A 21650-nucleotide genomic window follows, 5' to 3' on the forward strand; every position below is an offset into this window, starting at 1 on the left:
TTATTTAGATTACTTTTTTGCAATGCCGTACATATCGGCTGGGACAGGGGTGAAAAATCTAGGTCGCAATCCTCGATTTTTAAGTATTACAGGGAAGTTATTTGAACCAATATGAACCTCATTTCAATTTAGTTGCATAATATAATAAAATTTTTGGACATGCCGTACATTTTCAAGGTGCATGTGCTTATGGGAGCAAAATTGATTTCCCTTTAATAAGTGGGATATTACGGCACAATGAAACATTTCTGTACGGCATTGATATATTTTGTTAATATTGACATCAATAATTATAAACAGAAACAAAATGCCAAAAAAAATGGTTCTAAATGCCTTTAAATGTATTATAGTCCAGGTTGTAAGGCCGCTCCGTAGGAAACTTTTTTCTAATTCGGTGTCTTTATGGATTTATATTTAAAAATGTCCATTTTAAACAAATCAGAAGGGTGTCGGACAAATTTTTGAACAAATTTTCTTTTGGACCTTATAACTTTTTTCTGGTCATTTTAAAATAAAAAGACAGTAAAGCAATATTATAGAGGATGTTTCAACGAATAAGTTTTACTAAAAATTTATTTAATTTCATTGATTTATCTGGGTTTTACAGCCCTCCGAAGTTGATCTGGTTTTTGCGAATCTTTAAGCTTAGTTTTCTATTATATAGTTTTTTATTCATATCTATAATTTATTATTTTGTTAACTTTCCTATATTATTACTTAATGCTATTAGAGTCTGGTGGTACATTTTTTAAGTGGTATCGTCAGTAGGCCTAATTCACTAACAATTTCCACTCGAGCTAATAGTGAGCATAGTTATATATTTAAAAAGTTGTTTTCTAGCTATTGTTTTTTCATTTTCTATGATGGTCCATACTGCGGTTCAAGATCTAATTTAGTATCAAAGGTGAATATTTCGATTAATTTTAATATTTCCATGATGTTACTGTAGGTTTCACCAGAACAATTGAGGCACACTACAAAGAATTTGAGGCTCTCTTTTCGGCAACCATACATACTTCCACAGTTGCCCTTGCTTCTGCGAGTTCGGCGGGTGTTGGAGTTTTGAAAGTGTTAATTGGTATTCAAATTTGTCCAGGCCTTTTTCCATCCCCAATCCTTAGGATCGCAGTGTTTCCTTTGGGTAAACTCTAAGACTGTAGAAACGAGCTGTATTTTGTGTTATAGGAAGCGATGGTAAGTTAAATGTATTTTTGGTGACTGTCGTGGCGAAACGTGTGTATCTCATGTTGTCGGAGAGTTATCTTTATTTCCACCATAAGAGACAAAAAATGTTCACCAACGACAGTGAGCAAAGATAGTTCAGATTTCTACTGAGACATAACGCTATTCTGCTAGCTAACTCAGGATGTTTCTGTAAAATTTTGATAAAGTTAAGTTTGCCGATCTTGTAAGCTGCTGATGTGTCACAAGAATGTCATGTCCTCACAGAATCAAAGGACTGAAATTCAGCAAGCGCAAAACGGATGATGACTGTATCTTCATCAGATTCAGCCTGGTCAACATTAAAACCTACTGATAGAGCAGTTTTGAGAAGGTCTTTTTTTTTCATTACCAAGACATTTATCTTGGGAAAATTAATAATAATAAGTTTTGTGGTAGCGGAAAGGGTCGATAATAAATTAATAATAATAGGAATAATGTTAAGAAAATGATAAATTGACTTCAAATAATATAAATAAAAAAATATATAATAGAAAACTTAGACTAATGGATCGTTTTTATTGTACTCTTACGAGTAATCAAGAACTCGGTCAACTTCGGAGCGTTGTAACACACAGAAAAAATTAATGAAATTATTTATAGTGAAAATTATTATTTAAAAAACCCTCTATGATATTGTTTTATTGACATTTTATTGTGAAGAGATTTAAACAAATTTATAAGGCGCAAAAGGAAAATTTTTTAAAAATGTTTAGCTGTTTTTGTTAATAACTTTTTTATTTTCCATTTTACAATAAAAAGTAATAGGACTAAGATTCCGGATAATTTTATTTTCTGCAAATAATGACCAATAAATTTTTCTGTAGAGTTGCTAGTTTATGAGATACAGCACTAAAATCCTATGCACCTTTTATTCCAAGATGGCGTGTATTCAAGAACCCGGTAAATTTCGGAGCGCTGTAAAATCCAGAGAAATTAATGATACATATTTATAGTGAAAATTATTTTTTGAGCAACCCTCTATAATATTGCTCTGATTTTATTTTATTGTAAAAATACCACAAAAGGTCCAAAAGAACATCTGTTCCAAAATTTGTAGTTATTTTTGTTCATAACATTTATTTTTCACTAGCTGACCCGGCGAACTTTGTTCCACCTTAATGGCAATAAATAAGCAGATTGTGTTTTTTTTTATTGGAAAAAATACAAAAAAAAAATTAAATAACTACATTAATTATTCATTATTATTTCTGTATTTTAGTACATAGGTTGCTCTTCACTTAAGTACCTTGTGATACACGACATTTTTTGTTTTATTATCAGGCGCAAAAACAAACAACGCAGATGGTCTTCCGACCCGTGAACATGCCACGTATAATTGACCATGGGAAAAACATGAATGTTCTAGATTTAAACCACAAACTTTTAAGGATTGGCCTTGTGATTTGTTGATGGTCATGGCAAATGCAAGACGTATCGGAAATTGAAGTCTTTTAAATTCAAACGGCATATCGGTTGGGATCATCGGGATCCTCGGAATGAGAACTTCCTCACCTTTGAATTTTCCTATCATTATCGTAGCGTAAATTACATCGTTCATCAATTTACTAACCACCAAATGCGTACTGTTGCACAGTTTTGGTTGGTTTATGTTTCGAAGCATGATTACTACGGAGCCAACCTTTAGGCGTAAATTGTGCGGTGGTAAGCCAGGCACGTCCAAAGAGTTTAAAAATTCAATTGGATAGTTGGTGGCTTCATCTTCATTTGTGACGCAGTCAATAGATTTGAATGAATGCATTGTTCCAATGATTTTATTTTAAATTATGTAGTTCAGGTCATCTACGTCTTTATTCTTAGCCGCTAAAATTGCTCGCTCACTCAACCATTCATTATTTTTGTAGTTAGAAATAATATTTGGAAATACATTGTTGATAAGTTCGTCTTTTGATGAGACAAAATTACAGAAATTATTTGGAAATGATATTAATCCGCTCGATTCATCGACAGGTACTTGACCATTACCGATAGTCAGCAATTGCTCCGAGAAATCTTCAGCAGATGTATCATTAAGTAATGTAACTCTCATGTTTGTTGTCAGCTGCAGTTTCTTCACATAGCGCCATAGATTTGACGATTTGAGGCAAGCGTTTATTTCATCGGCAGTCGTAGATCTTGGAATTACTGGCAGTATTTGGCGGAAATCGCCAGACAGTAAAATCATTGCTCCTCCAAAACATCTCGAGTCATTGCGTAAATCTTTTAATGTTCGGTTAAGTGCTTCTAATGCACGTTTATGCGCCATTGTGCATTCGTCCCAGATTGATGATTATATTGCTCAGTGTTTTGCAAGATTCCACTTTGGTTCTTCAATAGTTTGAAGATTTAACGGTAATTTGAATGCTGAATGAGCCGTACGGCATCCTTCTAACAATGTGGCTGCTATTCCACAAGAAGCAACTGCAACCGCTATGTTGGATCTCGCCCGAACAGTTGCTAAAACTAATAACATAAGGAATGTCTTACCAGTTCCACCAGGGGCATCTAGGAAATATAAACCACCATTTTCATCAGCGATTGCCTTCATTAAAGTATCATAAACTTCCTGTTGTTGGTAATTCAACAGGGGTACATTCCTTTGAACTACTAAATCTAATTCCTGGTGATCATATTCACGTTCCCGTTCCAATTCTCGATTATATGCGTCATTCATTTCACGATTTGGCGCTGGCATTCCTAACCTGATTAATAAATTACCGCACATGAGGTAACACATATCTTCGATCAAGATTAAAGCACGATTATGTATCTCTTCATTCATCTCAATATCGCGATTTCTGGAACTGACACGACTTTAATGTAAAATATCTTCTGACATACTATCCTCGTATTTGTGCCACAGGTTACATGGGTTTGATGGAAAACATATCGAAATTATGATAGAGAATAATGTGCGTATCTGACTTGGAGATGCAGAGATAATGGCTTCAGCGATTGTCGTATCCCAATGGGTATCGTTTTCTAATAAGTTCAATTCTTCACATGCAGCACGATATGTTGGGAATATTACACCATTAACAGTTCGTAGTGTCTCAAATGAAGTTGGCCCACGCACATTTACCAGCAACAACCGCAAATAGAAACATTCATCATTCTTTGGATGAACTGTATACATACGACCAAGAGCATCAGTAGAACGCACATCTGGATACCCAGGAAACGCATCACTTTGCTTCCGTCTTTGAAAATTCTTGGATAAAGCATTTCAAGTATAATAACGTGGCATCTCCGAGTAAAGCAAAGTTCGTGCAAACTGATCGCTTTGGCAGATTGCAAAAAAACTGGTCAATGTAGTTGCTGGAGGTGTTTCAGCACGTTGCGTAGCATTCGAAGCCGTGAAATATACTCGTTGACCATTCTCCAGATGCACCGCCAAATGTATAACAGTAGGATGACGTTCGTGAATTGGAAATGCGAATATACGCCAAATCGCTTCATTACAGTTCACATAACGACCAACTTGATAGCGTGAAATTTCATCGTTGGTATTTGAGGATTGCAATCTAAAAACCGCCATATCACTGCCTTTCGTGACATATTTGCAAATATATTTTATGGACTTAACTGAATTGCAGTATTCAACGTTGCAATGTGTCTTGAATGTTTTAGAAATAAGTGGCGAATATGGAACAATCCAACTGTTGTCGACAACGAAATCCATTCTTTTCACTTTCACCATCGACAGTCTCCGCCGTTAATTTCCGTGGATATCGTTTAGAGCACTTTCCATCGACCATGCAAGGTGATTGGGGATTGATGGCACCACACGGTCTATGAATCATATTAGTAGTAACAACATCATGTAGGTCTGGATCGACTTCATGATCAGGAAATTCGGCACATATGATATCATCTATTTGGTCAGGCTGAATTCTTTCCACTAACCAAATAAGAATGTGTGCGTGCGGCAGGCCTCGCTTTTGCCATTCGATTGAATACATCCAGCATCGAGTATCTCCAAAGACGCGTTGTTTAACAATAAAGTTCATCAGGGACCGAATTTTTTGCCTGAATATACGTGCTGTGATGTCGTGTCTATCATTTGATGTTTGTCCGGGAAGCAGCAATTAAGTAATTTCTATCCATTTTGGATTACAGGTAAAAGTAATAAAGAGATCTGGCCGGCCGTAATGATGAACATATGTCATTGCATCTTGTGCATATTCATGCATATGACGTGGGCTACCAATGTACGTCGCCGGCAGAATAGTTAATCGACCAATATTAGCTGCATTTCCTTCAGTACTAACTGCATCACGTAAATGAATGTACTCCTCAACGCAGTTTGGCTTGGTTCAACCTTATAAATGTTAAACGTTTCGTTTGTATTTTTACATACATGTCAACGCAATACTGCTGAAATAATCGACGAAACCGCAGCAAATAGTTGTCAGCATTTTGACGAATCATCAAACGATATGCATAATAATTCATTGAGCTAACTTTCTTTGTAGTTTCTTCACCTGAAATTAAAAATTTGATAATTAACCATTTCAAAGACAACTAATACAGACATTAACCATTATTAAGATACTGATACTTTACCATTCAATGGATTTATCATTTTAATATTAAAATAATATCCATCTTCTCCTTGCCAAAACATCAGTGGGTATTGCAATGCGTCATATGATCGATGAGTTTCAGATATTTGTTGCAGTTGCCCAGTATCGCGACGTGTAAGCACAATATCGCGTTTTTCCAATTGTTCACCAACAATCAGGATGGCAACTTCGTCTACTGTTGGAGCATTAAATGTGCGTTCGTGTGTTCCAGATGGTCGTTTATCTGCTTTGATGACAACTTTATAGTCATCATTTGGCATGCGCTCTAAAGCACTCTTAAACAACCTGACCAACGCATGATGTTCAAGAAGCAGACACTGCAAGTCTTGAATAATTGCTCGCTTCATTCCTGCATTGATCCCTAGGCGTCGATCAAGTTGTTCTTCCATGTTGCCCATGAAATATATTTGTAAAAATTTATTCTGTGTATCTTCGAAAGGTAGTAAAGATCCAATTCGATGGTGAATCTGTCCTTGTATCTACAAAATAAAAACCAGACAGTATTAACTGGGTTATAAACACTTTTTCTGTGGAAGAGTAGAGTTCAGTATTAGCAAATATAATATATACCAATAGATAAAGTAAGTTATTCTTTAACTACATTCTATGTAAGTACAAAAATAAATACCTTAAATGTCGGATAAAATCCTCTTTCTTCGATAATGTCTGTCCCAAATGACGTCATTTGGAAACAACTATTGTATTTTCGAGTATTTGCAAGAAAGTGGCGTGATTCTTGTGTTTCGCCACAAAGCAATGAATACAATGGCTCATGTGGCGGAGTCAACACTGGCAATTTCACTTTACCATTAAGGCAGCATAATCCAGGCGTTTCTCCGGAAAACTTTAATGCACCACAATACTCGCAAACAACGTCCATTTGCCCAATGCAAACGCTAGGATGCAAGCTGTAACCATTGCTGCAATCGTATCGAAACGCTACTCGATTCAAATCAGCTAAATATCTTGTTCTGCGTCGCAAATTATCTATTTGTTGCCTTCTGTTGCTCGCTCGACGATTCTGCATTGCCAACCGAGCTGTTTCACGGGCTGCTTCACTTTGCTCTCGTGATTGAGAAGCACGAAGTCGAGCCATACTATCGCGGCGCTGTTCACGTGCAATTTCTTGTTCTTCTTCAGTCCTTTCATTTGCAGTATTTTGTATTCTTCTTGCATTACGGCTTTGTCAGGAAAGATTCGATCGTCTTGGTCGCGGCATTATTAATTAAAATTCACTTCACTTCAATTACGGCTTTGTCGGGAAAGATTCGATCGTCTTGGTCGCGGCATTATTAATTAAACTTCACTTCACTTCAATCCACTTGTTAATTATTTATTTAATAGAAATAGTTTTAATATTGATTTCTTACAAATATCAAATTGTCATCCATACGTCATTACATAGCTGTCATTTTACGTCAATTACATAGCTGTCATTTGCGTTTTGTTATTCCAAGTCTGATTCTTTTTTGTTATACCACGTTTTATAGTGACTGACGTTTCATGTCAAGTCACACGGGAACGCTGTCGAACGGGATAAAAAGTATCCTATGTCCGTCTCCTGGCTCTAAGCTACCTCCCTACCAATTTTCAGCCTAATCTGTTCTGCCGTTCTTGAGTTATAAGTAGTGTAACTAACACGACTTTCTTTTATATATATATAGATTTTAAGGTAAAAAGTAATCGAAATAAAGTTGTAGATAATTTAATTTTCTACAAATAATATTTAACGTAATTTGTTGTATATTGGCTAGTGTATGACATACTAAAGAGACCTAAATAATATAACATTTCAATGAACTATATCAGCTCTGCAAAATCCATCAGTTACAAATGTACATTGTTTTTTTACAGGGCATTTTAAAAATATGTTCAATTTTTAAATTCTTGTTTTTTCTTTTTCTTTTTTTTCAAAATGGTACACATTTTTAATTTGTACCATTTACTGTATACTGCTAATAATTAGTTACTTACAAGAAAGAATTATATTACGAAAAAAAAAACAACAATTTTATTCCCAACTACAACTGCAGATAACTGTTTAAAAAGATTTGCAAGAACCATACCTTTTAGACGGTATAGTTGTCAAAAATTATTTTACGCATCAAGTAATCATTTGGAATTGATGCCGTACATTTTTCAATTACCTCAGCGAATGGGGTCAAAATCAAGGGTTGCGCCCTAGATTTCTCACCCCTGTACCAGCCGATATGTACGGCATTGCAAAAAAATTAATCTAGATAAGAATCCGAAACTATGTGTATGAATGCCGTACTGAATCAATTCGCCAAAAATGGAGTGAAAATTTTCCGAAAAAAAAAGTTTTCCCTGCTCCTGGTACCAATATTTTTGTACGGCATTAGGTCGCAGCTCATTATTTTTGTATTACCGAAGTTTATAAATGCCGTACAAAAATGTTTGACCAAAATACCCCCTCTTACCTTTAGTGGTAAGTTTACCTTACCTGAGTACTTACCTGTACCGATAAAAATTGACGGCATATTTTCTAAAGTTGTTATTACATATTGTAGTACTGATTTATATGTGATTTCTGCTGGATCAAATTTAATGACCCCTTAAAATGTCCAATGGGCTCGTAGTTTATTACTTTGGTAATACCTAGGCCAAAGCCATTTAATAACAAGAACAAACTTTAATTTTGGCTAGTCTATATAACTATTTTACTTAGCTAGTCTTCAATGTACTTTTACATTTTTATGCTTAGTTTGCTTTTATTAAAATTTTTCTACATTTCAAACGCTACGATATTTATTTTTCAGAGCCATGCCTCCTGTCATACGAGTATTAACAGTGAATGTACTTTTGGTATTCTGGAACCTATCTATCTACCACCGCATGCTGTTAGTATACCGAGAACCGAAGTACCAATGGAGGCTATCATCGGAGTACAAGTTAGAAGAAAGGATACTCTGTCTCGTGAGTAACGCTTTTTATCTTTCGTTGTGGTATGAAATATGACATTTAGTTCAGTCGGTATCTATTTTGAGTTGGATGTAAAGCCTATAATCGCAGTTTTTTGTATAAATTGCTCCAAAATATCACTATAAATAATAATTGCACTATGTGTGAGTTGTAAAATGTGGGTTTAACTTTTTAATAAACAAAAGATAAAAAAAATTTTAAAAATTCGATATTTGTGTGTTTTTTGCACATCCCCGCCAAATTGGATTTTCACCTCACCAGTACTCTATATTTCCCTTCTTTTTCCGAATTTTCTATGCATCTTAATTTCCGCGATTTATTTTTCGTTTTGCTTAACTTTTTCGTCCATTTCTCGCCTATCTTCTTGTATCGCGGTTTCGAATTTGTTTTCTAATTTCTCTAAATTTCCTTTAATTTGGCCTTTAAGTCTTTCTTGTTTTAAAATTTGTTCTTTAATCTTCATTTCTTTTTTGATCATTTTCAAACATCCTTTTATTTCCTTTTCGTACTTTTCTATACGTTACTTCATTTTCCTGTTGTTCTCTTCTATCGCGTATCTGTTTTCTTCCAAGGCTTGTTTCGTCCCTTATTGATATTGTTTAATGGTTTGTTTTATTTTTTCCACAGCTTGTTTTATTTCTCGTTGATTTTCTTTCATGGTTTGTTCTGTTTCCCTTTGATTTTGTTTCATTGCTTGGGATTGTAATTGCATAAGTTGTAAATTTTTTATGTTTCCCATTTCTTCTGATTTTCTGTTTCCATAATTACCGTTTCTAAAATTTCTTCTTGCTCTAATCATATTTTCCTAACGTGCTCTCCGGTTCTTAAAATGAATGAGAAAATTGTTTTTATTTAGTCACCGATAAAATAGTTTTCATCCACTTTAATCCACTTAATCCTTGTGAATGTCTATTGAAAATTAAAAAAAAATTTAATTTATTAATTGGAATTTCTTCTTCTATGATAACCTCTCCTTCTGGTTCAGCTACTCTCCTACTAAGTTTATCTTTGGCCAAAGAAACTATTTCTTATCGAACTTGAAATTTCCAATCTGCTGCTGCGTCGAACTCTCAGAATCTGGTGTCCTATTAAAAAGACATAGACAGCCTAGCCTCAAATAATTTGTATCTAAAGAACTTACAATTTTGATCTTTGGAGATATCTGCTTGCACTGCTTGGCTGCTACCACAAAACTTATCAAACATTCTTTCACTCCTTACTTTATTCACCGGCAAAAAACAACAATATTTATTTTTATTTTACAATTTTACGAAGAAACCAAAAACACCTTTTCTCTTTCAAATCTCGTACCGAACTCTCTCGTGTTTCTTTTTTTAAATCCTTACTCAGTTTTCTCTCCTTTCCATTCCTCAAAATCTCTTCCTTGACCAATCACAATACTCCAAGAAACTACATATCTTGCCCCTCCTTCCTATTTTTGCCCACTTAACCAATATCCAAATCTATAAAGTCTGACTGCATAGAAAAACAATATACCCACTTTCTTATTCTTAACAATGTATGCAAATATTTCTTACTAAAATCCTAATCTTTACCACAACCGTATTATAATTTGCAATGTACATTGTGTCGTGAAACTCTTATACCCACATTTTGACCTTCCAAATCTATCGAGGATTAACTGTTCTGTTGCCGAGAGGGGGCATTTGGGCCTGTAGGACCCATCGCCGGCTCTTCGGACTTTTTCCTGTCTCCGGAATTGGAACGGGTGTTAACCATCTTCGTTTGTCGCTAGTGAAATGGGTCAGTACTGTTGCCGTTACAGAATAACCGTTACAGCGACAAGTATCTGTTACAGGTAACGGTTCCAAGGAACAGTTACAAAATAACAGATCAAAAATGGAAAACAGAACAGGTAAAATAATCTAAGTATTCCTTGACTTACGGAAGGAATAACTTGGTAAACAATAAAATAAAATGGTATGATAAATGTAGTGCAAAGAATATGTTTCTAAGTGTTTCTTGATTTACGGAAGAAACAACTTAGAATGAAAAGTAAAAATGTACGAGATCAAAGAATAGAAAAATGCAGAAATATGAGTAAAAATACACAAGGTAAAAGAATGCAGAAATGTTCTTAAGTGTTTCTTGACTTACGGAAGAAACAACTTAAGAGAGGAATATAAACAAATGAAATAAGTAAATATAAAACAATATGTGAAAATATGTCTAAGTGTTTCTTGACTTACGGAAGAAACAACTTAGAACAAAAAAACAACAAGAGAATCAAATATGCAATAGAAGAATATAAATATTTACAAGTGTTTCTTGACTTACGGAAGAAACGACTTGTAATATAGAATAGAAAGAAAATAAAATGCAAAAATAAGAATACAAATATTTACAAGTGTTTCTTGACTTACGGAAGAAACGACTTACAAATACGAAAAATCAAATACAGAAAAGATGTGGAAATATTGCTAAGTGTTTCTTGACTTACGGAAGAAACAACTTAGCATAAAATAGAAAATGAAAGAGACAAATGTATTAAGTATTTTCTTAACTTAAGGAAGAAAATATCTTAAATAAAATATCGGAAATAATAATGCAACAATGATTATGAAAATATTTCTAAGTGTTCTTTTGACTTACCGGAAAAGAATGGCTTAGACGCACAATTAAAATAACAAGTCAAATATTCAGAGAAATATTTCTAAGAGTTCTTTGACTTACCGGAAAGAACTATTTAGACAAAGTACAAATCAAAATATAAAATAGAAAAAGCAAGATAAATATTTCTTAGTGTTCTTAACTTACGGAAGAACAACTTAGACACAAAATACAAGAAAAATAATCAAATAAAATATCAAACAATCAGTACATGAACAAATATAGATCAATGTATTATTCTAACCTGAAAAGGTCTGAATATACAATAATGCTAAAATAAAAAGGTATACAGAAAATCAGAAATAAAACAATAACTTAGTTGGAACAATAATAGCACCGACTAGGTCTACAGTAGAAGAGGCAAGCTCGACTGACCGATGAGAGAAAATCTACCTGCTTTTATGTAAAACAAATCCTTTGTTTTGCGTAGCGAAAGTGGAATTTCCCTGCATCGAATCAATTAGAAATTTGGATTTGGCCAACCTTGGAATTTCCAAGTATTTTAACCGATATCCAAATTCCTTGATGCGTCGAGGACATCCCCCCTCCTCTGAAAGACCTAACGGTGCTAAAAGAAAGTTTATTGATAAAAAAATCGAAAATACATACAGTAAGAAGTTCTTATCCTAAAAAAAACAATATAAATACAAATACAATACAAAAGATACAATACAACTACAATTCAAACTTAAGATATATCATACTTAAAATTATAGTGGTCCAGGTGGCCCAGGTGGTCCAGGTGGTCCAGGTGGTCCCGGTGGTCTAGGTGGTCCAGTTGGTTCGGGTGTTTTTTCGACCAGGCTACTTAATTCACCCGGCTGGGGCCTTACGACGTTTCAGAACACGTAGAGTTACTCGATTCGCTCTGGTGTCTGTAACGTATCGTAACAGGGCCCCGTTATCCTCAGCTGTTCTGTCAGGGCTACTTAATTCACCCTGAGGAAGATCTTACGACGTCGTGAAGATATAAGGTTACTCAGTTCACCTTGATATCTACACGTGCCGTCATAAACCTTAATCCTGCTCTGGAGGTTCGTCCCTAGATGGAGGAGCAGCGCGGATGTCATCCACATGAATGGTCCTATTCACGTCCCGGTCGCGGTGCACCTCATAGGTATGATCGCCTAGGACCTTCAGGATCGTGTGTGGTCCCGTCCATGTTGGTCCGAAGTTCCCTCGGACGTGGTTCCTCACCATGACCTGCTCTCCTTCGCTGAACCTCCTGGCAGGTGGAGCGTTAGGGTTGTCAGGAACCATGTTCCTCGCGTATACCGTGGCCTTTTGAACAGCTCTGGCAACCCTTTCGTCTCGTCTGGCTGCGGTGTTTGCCAGACGATGTTCCCGCTGTGTTTCTTCTGCGCGCCGTGGAAGATAGCCTAGCAGAAGTTCAGCGGGTGTTTCCTGGGTGGCCTCGTTCCTCCGGGTCCTTAGGCTGAACATGATGTCAGCCAGGTAGGATTCCCATCTCGGGTCATTTGCAGTTTTGCATCGGGCGCGGAGTCCCTTTTTGAGCTCCTGAGCTCGGCGTTCAACCGGGTTGGCCCTCTGGTGGAAGATAGGGCTAAGTTCGGCTTTGATGTTGTGCCGTCTCAGGAATCTCTCCCATGCGTCCGTCCGAAATTGGGCTGCGTTGTCCGTAATGAGGATGGTTGGTTTCCCCCAGCGGCCGCAGATCTCCTCTTGGAGGAACTGGATGACATCACGGCTTTTGGTGGATTGGACGCAGCGGTACTCGACCCAGTTGCTCAGGCAATCTGTTGCCAGGAGGATGTAGCGATTGCGTGTCCCTCTGGCTGGTGGGTACGGTCCTAGTATGTCGAAAGACACTCTCTCCCAGGGATTGGTAGGTTCTCTGGGCATCACAGGTGCTGCTGGCTGTCGTGGAGCGGCTTTGGTCCTCAGACAGGTTAGGCAGGACTTGACGTAGGTCCTTACATCCTTTGATAAGGTGGGCCAGTAATATATGTTTTTGATGGCACGGATGGTTTCGTCCTGTCCTGGATGGTTAGCCTCTTCCGAATCGTGGTAGACTTTCATCACGTCTGTCCGGAGGGATGGGGGTACTACCAGCGTCCTGTGATCTAATCCAGCGTTGTAATAAACGGCGCCATCGACCAGTGAGAATTCGCTGAGGAGGTTTTCTTCGACCTCGTTCCTTGGTCCACGTTCGGAGATCTTCAGATGGCGTCTCCGAAACCGCTGCATACCATGATGGGTTTGGTGACTTCTCCGGATTTTGTCTTGGAGTGGTAAGTCGACCAGGTCGTCAAGGATGGGGTTGGTATCAGAACCGTCATCGACATCTTCCATCATGCATAATAGTGGGAAGGAGTCGTCTTCCTCTGCGTCTATTGTTGGCCAGCTGAGTCTGTTCACTTCTTCGTCCTGATCAGTTTCTTCTCTCTCGGTGGTCGGATTCCTGGATAGGTGGTCAGGAAGCTCATTTACTTTCCCTGGGATGTGTACCGTGGTGAAGTTGAATTCTTGGAGTACCAAGGCCCATCTGGATAGTTTGGCCTTGTCTTCCTTAAACCGGTGGAGCCACAAGAGAGCCTGACTGTCTGTGTATAGTGTGAATTTCTGATCTTGAAGGAAGTGTTTGTACTTCTTGAGTGCCCAAACTAATGCGAGGCACTCCTTCTCGTTGATGTGGTAACGAGTTTCAGCTGGCTTCAACTTTGTGGAGGCATAGGCAATGACTTTCTTGTCATCTTGGGTCCCTTGGAAGAGGACTGCGCCCATGCCGACGTCAGAGGCATCCGTCTGGAGGCAGAAAGGTCTGGATGCGTCTGGTCTGTGGAGTAGGAGATCTCCCTCGATTTCGGTCTTGAGACGTTGGAAGGCGGCATCTGCGGCATCAGTCCAATGTAGACGTCTCTTGTTGCCCTTGGTGAGGTCCGTCAAAGGCGTGATGATGTCAGCGAATCGAGGGATGAAATCCCTCAACCAGTTGGCGGTCCCGATGAAACTTCGTAGCTGTTTCATCGTACGTGGAGTGTCGAAGCCTTTGATCTTCTCCACGTGTTTTTCCAGAGGTTGTGTGTTGGCGGAGGTGATTTTGTGCCCTAAGTATTCCAGTTCGTCTGCCGCGAATTTACACTTCTTTAGTGATGCCCATAGTCCGTGTGTCCGAAGTCTCTCTAGAACTAGGCGGAGGTGGTTCTGGTGTTGGGTCCAGTCTTCGGAGTATATGATGATGTCGTCCATATACACTTTGATGAATATATCTATGTATCCTGCGAAGACTGAAGTCACGAGCTTCTGGAACACAGCTGGTCCATTCTTCAGACCGAAGGGCATCACGGTGAACTCGTAGGCAGAACCGTCAGGCAGGCTGAAGGCTGTCTTCGGGCTGGAGTCCTTGTGTAGAGGGACTTGCCAAAATCCGCTTTTCAAATCCAAGGTGGTAAAGATTTGTGCTGTACCGATCTCTTTGATGGAATCGTGGATTGGCGGCATACTGGAGGCTTCGTCGACGGTGACGTTGTTTAGCTTCCTGTAATCCACGCAGAAACGGGGGGTGCCATCTTTCTTGGTTACAATAACCACCGGGCTATTGTAAGGAGATTTGCTGGGGCGGATGACTCCTGCGGCTAGCATCTCTCTCACCTCCTTGGCCATGATTTGTTTCTTCTGCGTGGAGTATTTGTATGGCTTCACGTTGATCGGTCGGTTATCGGTTACCTCGATGACCATCTCGGTGGCTTTGGTGGTCGGCTGGCGCAAACGGTCGTCGAATACGTCATCGTACTCTTGTATCAGTCGTTCAACTTGTTGGAAGGCGAAGGCTGGAGCTTGATGGGGTTCCATCTGTTGGGTTTTGGGTTGCTGTCTAGCTGGGTTCTTCCAGTAGATTGTGGTTCTGCAGGTGGTACCGACGTGTAGACATTTACGGGGTATGTCTACATTGGCCTCTTCCTGTTCTAACCAAGGCATCCCTAACACAACGTCGTGGTTCAAGGTCTCCATTACAACGCAGTTGACAGTTGATTCGAGGTTGTCGATGGTGATATTGACTTCAGCAGTCCCAAGGGTACGGGACGTGCTGTCCGTGCACGCCAGTTGAACCAATCCTGGTCCTCGTTGCAGGTTCCGTCTCTGGATCAGCCTCTGGTGGATGAAATTCCCAGATGCTCCGGTGTCGACCAAAATCTTCACGCGGTGCAGGTTGATCCTTCCGTGGAGTTGTGGGAGGCCTGCTGTCGAGGGTCGCATCTGAATTGGGTTCAGTTGGGGCACCATCTTCACAACAGGGTTTAGTTGGTGCCCCTGTTGGCGTTTCCCTGATTCTGAGGCAGTGGGGGTGGAGGCTGGTTCCTTAATGGCATCCTGGACTGTCTATTGTTGGGGTTCCTCCACTCTTCAATGGCTTCCGGATGACGTGGGGAGTTGTTGTTCCGGTGGGGACGGTACGATTGTCGCTGCTGTCGCGACTGTTGCTGTGTTTGCTGTTGAGGTTGTTGCTGGGGTTTGTTCAGAGCGGTATTCCGGCGGGTGTCTGCTTCCATTCCCTGGGCGATCGTTAGGAGGTCTTTTTCTGTCTTCGGGATGTTCAGCCGTAGGCAGATCGAGATATCTGGTCGCAGTTGATTCACAATTGTGATGCATCTCTGGTCTTCAGGGGTGTACGGGGCGAGACGTCTGAACAGGGCAGCTTTCCCATTGATGAAGTCTTCCGTTGGTTCGTCCTTCCGTTGGTGTTCGCCGTGGAGTTTGGATGTGAGGGCTGAAAGTAAAGCGGGATCGTTGTACTTCTTCAGGAGGCGGCCTCGGAACGTGTCGTATGGCAGGTCCGTATGTGAGAATTTCTGGGCCCATTTCTTCGCATCACCATGGAGAGAATTGTCTATTAGGTAGTCAATCCATTGGTCCTCGTCGACATCGTATTTGGTGAGGAAGTTCTCTGCTTTGTTCAGGAATTTGAGTGGATTCTCGATGTCTCGGCCTGAGAATTGGGGTGGTTTCATGTAAGTGATCCTGGGCTTCGGTGGCTCAGGTGTGTGTTGGGGCATCTGTGGTATTGTGCCTTGGGTAGTTGAAAGGGCCGTCATCGCTTGCATAAGTGCAGCTATGAAGTCAGCGGTTGAAGGCTGGCTTGAAGACGGTCCTGGGGTCGTGGGTTCGGATTTTTGTTGGGCGCCATGTTGCCGAGAGGGGGCATTTGGGCCTGTAGGACCCATCGCCGGCTCTTCGGACTTTTTCCTGTCTCCGGAATTGGAACGGGTGTTAACCATCTTCGTTTGTCGCTAGTGAAATGGGTCAGTACTGTTGCCGTTACAGAATAACCGTTACAGCGACAAGTATCTGTTACAGGTAACGGTTCCAAGGAACAGTTACAAAATAACAGATCAAAAATGGAAAACAGAACAGGTAAAATAATCTAAGTATTCCTTGACTTACGGAAGGAATAACTTGGTAAACAATAAAATAAAATGGTATGATAAATGTAGTGCAAAGAATATGTTTCTAAGTGTTTCTTGATTTACGGAAGAAACAACTTAGAATGAAAAGTAAAAATGTACGAGATCAAAGAATAGAAAAAAGCAGAAATATGAGTAAAAATACACAAGGTAAAAGAATGCAGAAATGTTCTTAAGTGTTTCTTGACTTACGGAAGAAACAACTTAAGAGAGGAATATAAACAAATGAAATAAGTAAATATAAAACAATATGTGAAAATATGTCTAAGTGTTTCTTGACTTACGGAAGAAACAACTTAGAACAAAAAAACAACAAGAGAATCAAATATGCAATAGAAGAATATAAATATTTACAAGTGTTTCTTGACTTACGGAAGAAACGACTTGTAATATAGAATAGAAAGAAAATAAAATGCAAAAATAAGAATACAAATATTTACAAGTGTTTCTTGACTTACGGAAGAAACGACTTACAAATACGAAAAATCAAATACAGAAAAGATGTGGAAATATTGCTAAGTGTTTCTTGACTTACGGAAGAAACAACTTAGCATAAAATAGAAAATGAAAGAGACAAATGTATTAAGTATTTTCTTAACTTAAGGAAGAAAATATCTTAAATAAAATATCGGAAATAATAATGCAACAATGATTATGAAAATATTTCTAAGTGTTCTTTTGACTTACCGGAAAAGAATGACTTAGACGCACAATTAAAATAACAAGTCAAATATTCAGAGAAATATTTCTAAGAGTTCTTTGACTTACCGGAAAGAACTATTTAGACAAAGTACAAATCAAAATATAAAATAGAAAAAGCAAGATAAATATTTCTAAGTGTTCTTAACTTACGGAAGAACAACTTAGACACAAAATACAAGAAAAATAATCAAATAAAATATCAAACAATCAGTACATGGACAAATATAGATCAATGTATTATTCTAACCTGAAAAGGTCTGAATATACAATAATGCTAAAATAAAAAGGTATACAGAAAATCAGAAATAAAACAATAACTTAGTTGGAACAATAATAGCACCGACTAGGTCTACAGTAGAAGAGGCAAGCTCGACTGACCGATGAGAGAAAATCTACCTGCTTTTATGTAAAACAAATCCTTTGTTTTGCGTAGCGAAAGTGGAATTTCCCTGCATCGAATCAATTAGAAATTTGGATTTGGCCAACCTTGGAATTTCCAAGTATTTTAACCGATATCCAAATTCCTTGATGCGTCGAGGACAGTTCATGAAATCACTTTAAATATGTATCCTGTAAAAGATTTTTCTAAATTTATAAATCTAGAATTATAACAATATATATATATATATATATATATATATATATATATATATATATATATATATATATATATATATATATATATATATATATATATATATATAAATTTATTGTATCGGGTATGCGGTCTGTTATTTGAAGAAAACTCTTTTTTCTTTTATTTCTCTATATTTCGCTGATTTTTGTCAGCTTCATAAGGAGACAAAGATTTAAAATATTTATTTTGCTATATATATATATATATATATATATATATATATATATATATATATATATATATATATATATATATATATATATTGTCCAATATCAAATCTTTAGAATTCATATCCGAAATTGGACAGTATAATTTTATCACCCAGTAGACCGAATGAATCTATTTGTTATTAAATACACACACGTAGTTAATTAGGTTACATACACATTTGGTCAATTATCAATAATATAATTTGTACATCAGTCAAAAGTGCTGACAAAGTTAAACTATTTACATAAATTAAATACACATGTCACGCGAGGTCCGCGAAAATATTGACCCAATTAAAGTTTATATAAAACTAAGATCTCTTGCCTAGAGAGGCATTCAATCAATATTCACTTAACGAACGTGATAGTCTTCAACGATCAACTTCATCAATCTCTACTCAAAGTAATCCCGGGTCTACACCCATAGTGTACGTCTCTACAATAAACTCTGCTACTATTATTTGGTGTTTCCATTACAACTGAACGAACATCTTCACTGAGCCAACGAAGGGGATTTGTTCATGGTCCTATCGAGAAACAGATGACTTCAAGGAAGTTTGAGAGAGCCTATACAGTCCACGCCAGCAACACCCTCAGTAGCAGAGAGAGACCACTAGACCCGGGAGAACGAGAGCCATACCAAAGCCGAGAGCCACACTAGAGCCGAGAGCAGTACCAAAGCCGAGAGCCACACTAGAGCCGAGAGCAGTACAAAAGCCGAGAGCCACACTAGAGCCGAGAGCAGTACCAAAGCCGAGAGCCACACTAGAGCCGAGAGCAGTACCAAAGCCGAGAGCCACACTAGAGCCGAGAGCAGTACCAAAGCCGAGAGCCATACTAGAGCCGAGAGCAGTACCAAAGCCGAGAGCCATACTAGTGCCGAGAGCAGTACCAAAGCCGAGAGCCATACTAGAGCCGAGAGCAGTACCAAAGCCGAGAGCCACACTAGAGCCGAGAGCAGTACCAAAGCCGAGAGACATACTAGAGCCGAGGCAGTACCAAAGCCGAGAGCCATACTAGAGCCGAGAGCAGTACCAAAGCCGAGAGCCATACTAGTGCCGAGAGCAGTACCAAAGCCGAGAGCCATACTAGAGCCGCAGAGCAGCCAAAGGACAGGACCGATTGCAGAACCCACCAGAAGCGAGGGATCCTCAACGTCTAAGAACACAAAAAACCGTAAGTTTTTGAATAATTACAAAATCTTCCAACTTTTACAATCTTACAATTTAACAAGTTTTTTTTTATTACAATTTAACAATTTAGAACAACAATCTCCACTCTATCAATCGTATAATAATGTACTTTAGAATGTATACCATTTAAATAATACAGAGAATTGATAAAACAAAAAATAAACGTCATTCACAACTATAACTTACTAAACAGTAATTTTGTATGACAATTTGAAAAAAGAAACGTTCATACATATAGCTTGCTTTTAATTCAATTAAATACTTTATTTCGAAAAATTAAAATAATTACGTAGCAAATAATTTCATTTATTTTGATAACAATATATATATATATATATATATATATATATATATATATATATATATATATATATATATATATATATATATATATATATGTATATATATATCATTATAAGAGTGTGTGGATTACATCTTGACCTACCTCAGTACAAAGAATAGCACAGCAGGCAAGGTCAAACTCATATTTCGCTAAATTGCACATTCCGATAGAAAAGAAAGTGTTATAATACAGGTATACTTATTTAATAAATAACGTACATTTCGTATTGTCTAATATATTTACCGCTGAATGTAAAAATTTATAAGAATAATTATGGAAAGCATATACGTTAAGCAAGCGGAATTAGGAACAGAAATAACGAAACTCGTTTCAAATACAAAAAAGGATTCCCAATCTCGGAAAAATCAACAATACATCTGGGATAGACAGGAAAAATTAGAAGAATATTGGGCAAAATTTTTAAATAACCACGAAAAGCTGCTAGAAGGGGGTATAACGAAAGAAAAATATTTTGAAACAAAATACTATGATCAGGTATTTAAGATATACATTGAGGGGAAAACCCTGTTGGAAGAATATGGAAGGGTGCTGAAAAGAGGAAAAGCACCGAAAGTAAAGGAGATACAGATAAGAAAACAAAGAATCGAGGAATTATTACGGCCAGAAAATGAACAAGACTTGCAGGAGGATGAAGAATTGCAGTCAGAGTTAAGAGAATACATGGAAAAGGTGAATACACTAATGATTGAAGCAGCAGTAAATGAGGAACTAGACGCTACAGATAATGGAGAAGTAGAGAGAATAAATCATCTAAAGAGGAAAGTCAGGGAAGTTTTAAAGAAAATAAGGCCAGGAATGCAACGGCCAGAAAGCACACAGAGGAGGGACGGTGTGACATTGCCGCAGGTAAAAATCCCTGTGTATGAAGGCAGATATGAAACGTGGAGAACTTTCCACGATCTGTTTACTAAAGTAATACATGAAAACGACCAGTTATCAAACGCAGAAAAAATGCAGTACCTAAAAACTCAAGTAAGAGGGGAAGCCAACAGAATGATACAACACTTAAACATATCCGAGGCCAACTACGAAGTGGCCTGGAACATGCTAAAAGATAGGTATGAGAACTCAAGGATGATATTGTTTAAATTAATAGACAGGATGCTACTAGCGCAGGAAGTAAAGGAATCTTCTGCTAGAGCATTGAAATCACTACATGACACCTTCCACGAAAGTCTGGAAGCCATAGGAGGGTTAGGAACAGACACGGAAGCGTGGAGCCCATTGATACCCCGAATTATCATAACGAAATGGGACAATGAAACTAGGAGGCTGTACGAAAACCACATTGGAGACAGTAGAGAGATACCGACGTACAAATCGACACGAACATTCTTACAGCGAAGATTTCAGACACTGGAACTGCTGGAGTCAGAAAAAAGACAAGAAAAGCAAGGAGGATCTCTTAGGAAACCAAGAACACATTGCGTGATATGCAACGGAGATCACGGAGTACCGAACTGCAGAGAATTTCAGGAACTCAATGTAAGAGACCGGAACAGGATGATAAAAGAAAAAGGATTGTGTACAAACTGCCTAGCACATAAAAAAGAAAAACAATGTTATTCACAATATAGGTGCAGACACTGTGGCGGAGACCACCACCATATGTTGCATTATGAAAAAGGAAACACAAGCAACAAAAGAATATCCAATGGAACGAAAGGAGAACAAACACAAGAAAGAAATGGAAGAGATTCAAACAATAGAAGAAACGGGTACCAAGCTGATAGGTACAGAG

General features: G+C 38.0%; 1 protein-coding gene across 5 annotated transcripts in view; it reads left to right on the plus strand.

Moving 5' to 3' along the window:
• The window catches only part of LOC140434712 (diacylglycerol kinase theta), a 495511-nt gene that overhangs the window by 241461 nt on the left and 232400 nt on the right, over positions 1-21650 (plus strand). For all 5 annotated transcript variants that reach the window (XM_072523170.1, XM_072523171.1, XM_072523173.1 and 2 more), the window contains exon 5: positions 8588-8744. In XM_072523170.1, coding sequence (XP_072379271.1) covers positions 8588-8744 — 157 coding nt within the window. The remainder of the gene's footprint in view (positions 1-8587; positions 8745-21650) is intronic.

This window comes from Diabrotica undecimpunctata, chromosome 2 (genome assembly GCF_040954645.1).
Source record: "Diabrotica undecimpunctata isolate CICGRU chromosome 2, icDiaUnde3, whole genome shotgun sequence".
NCBI classification, from domain to species: domain Eukaryota; kingdom Metazoa; phylum Arthropoda; class Insecta; order Coleoptera; family Chrysomelidae; genus Diabrotica; species Diabrotica undecimpunctata.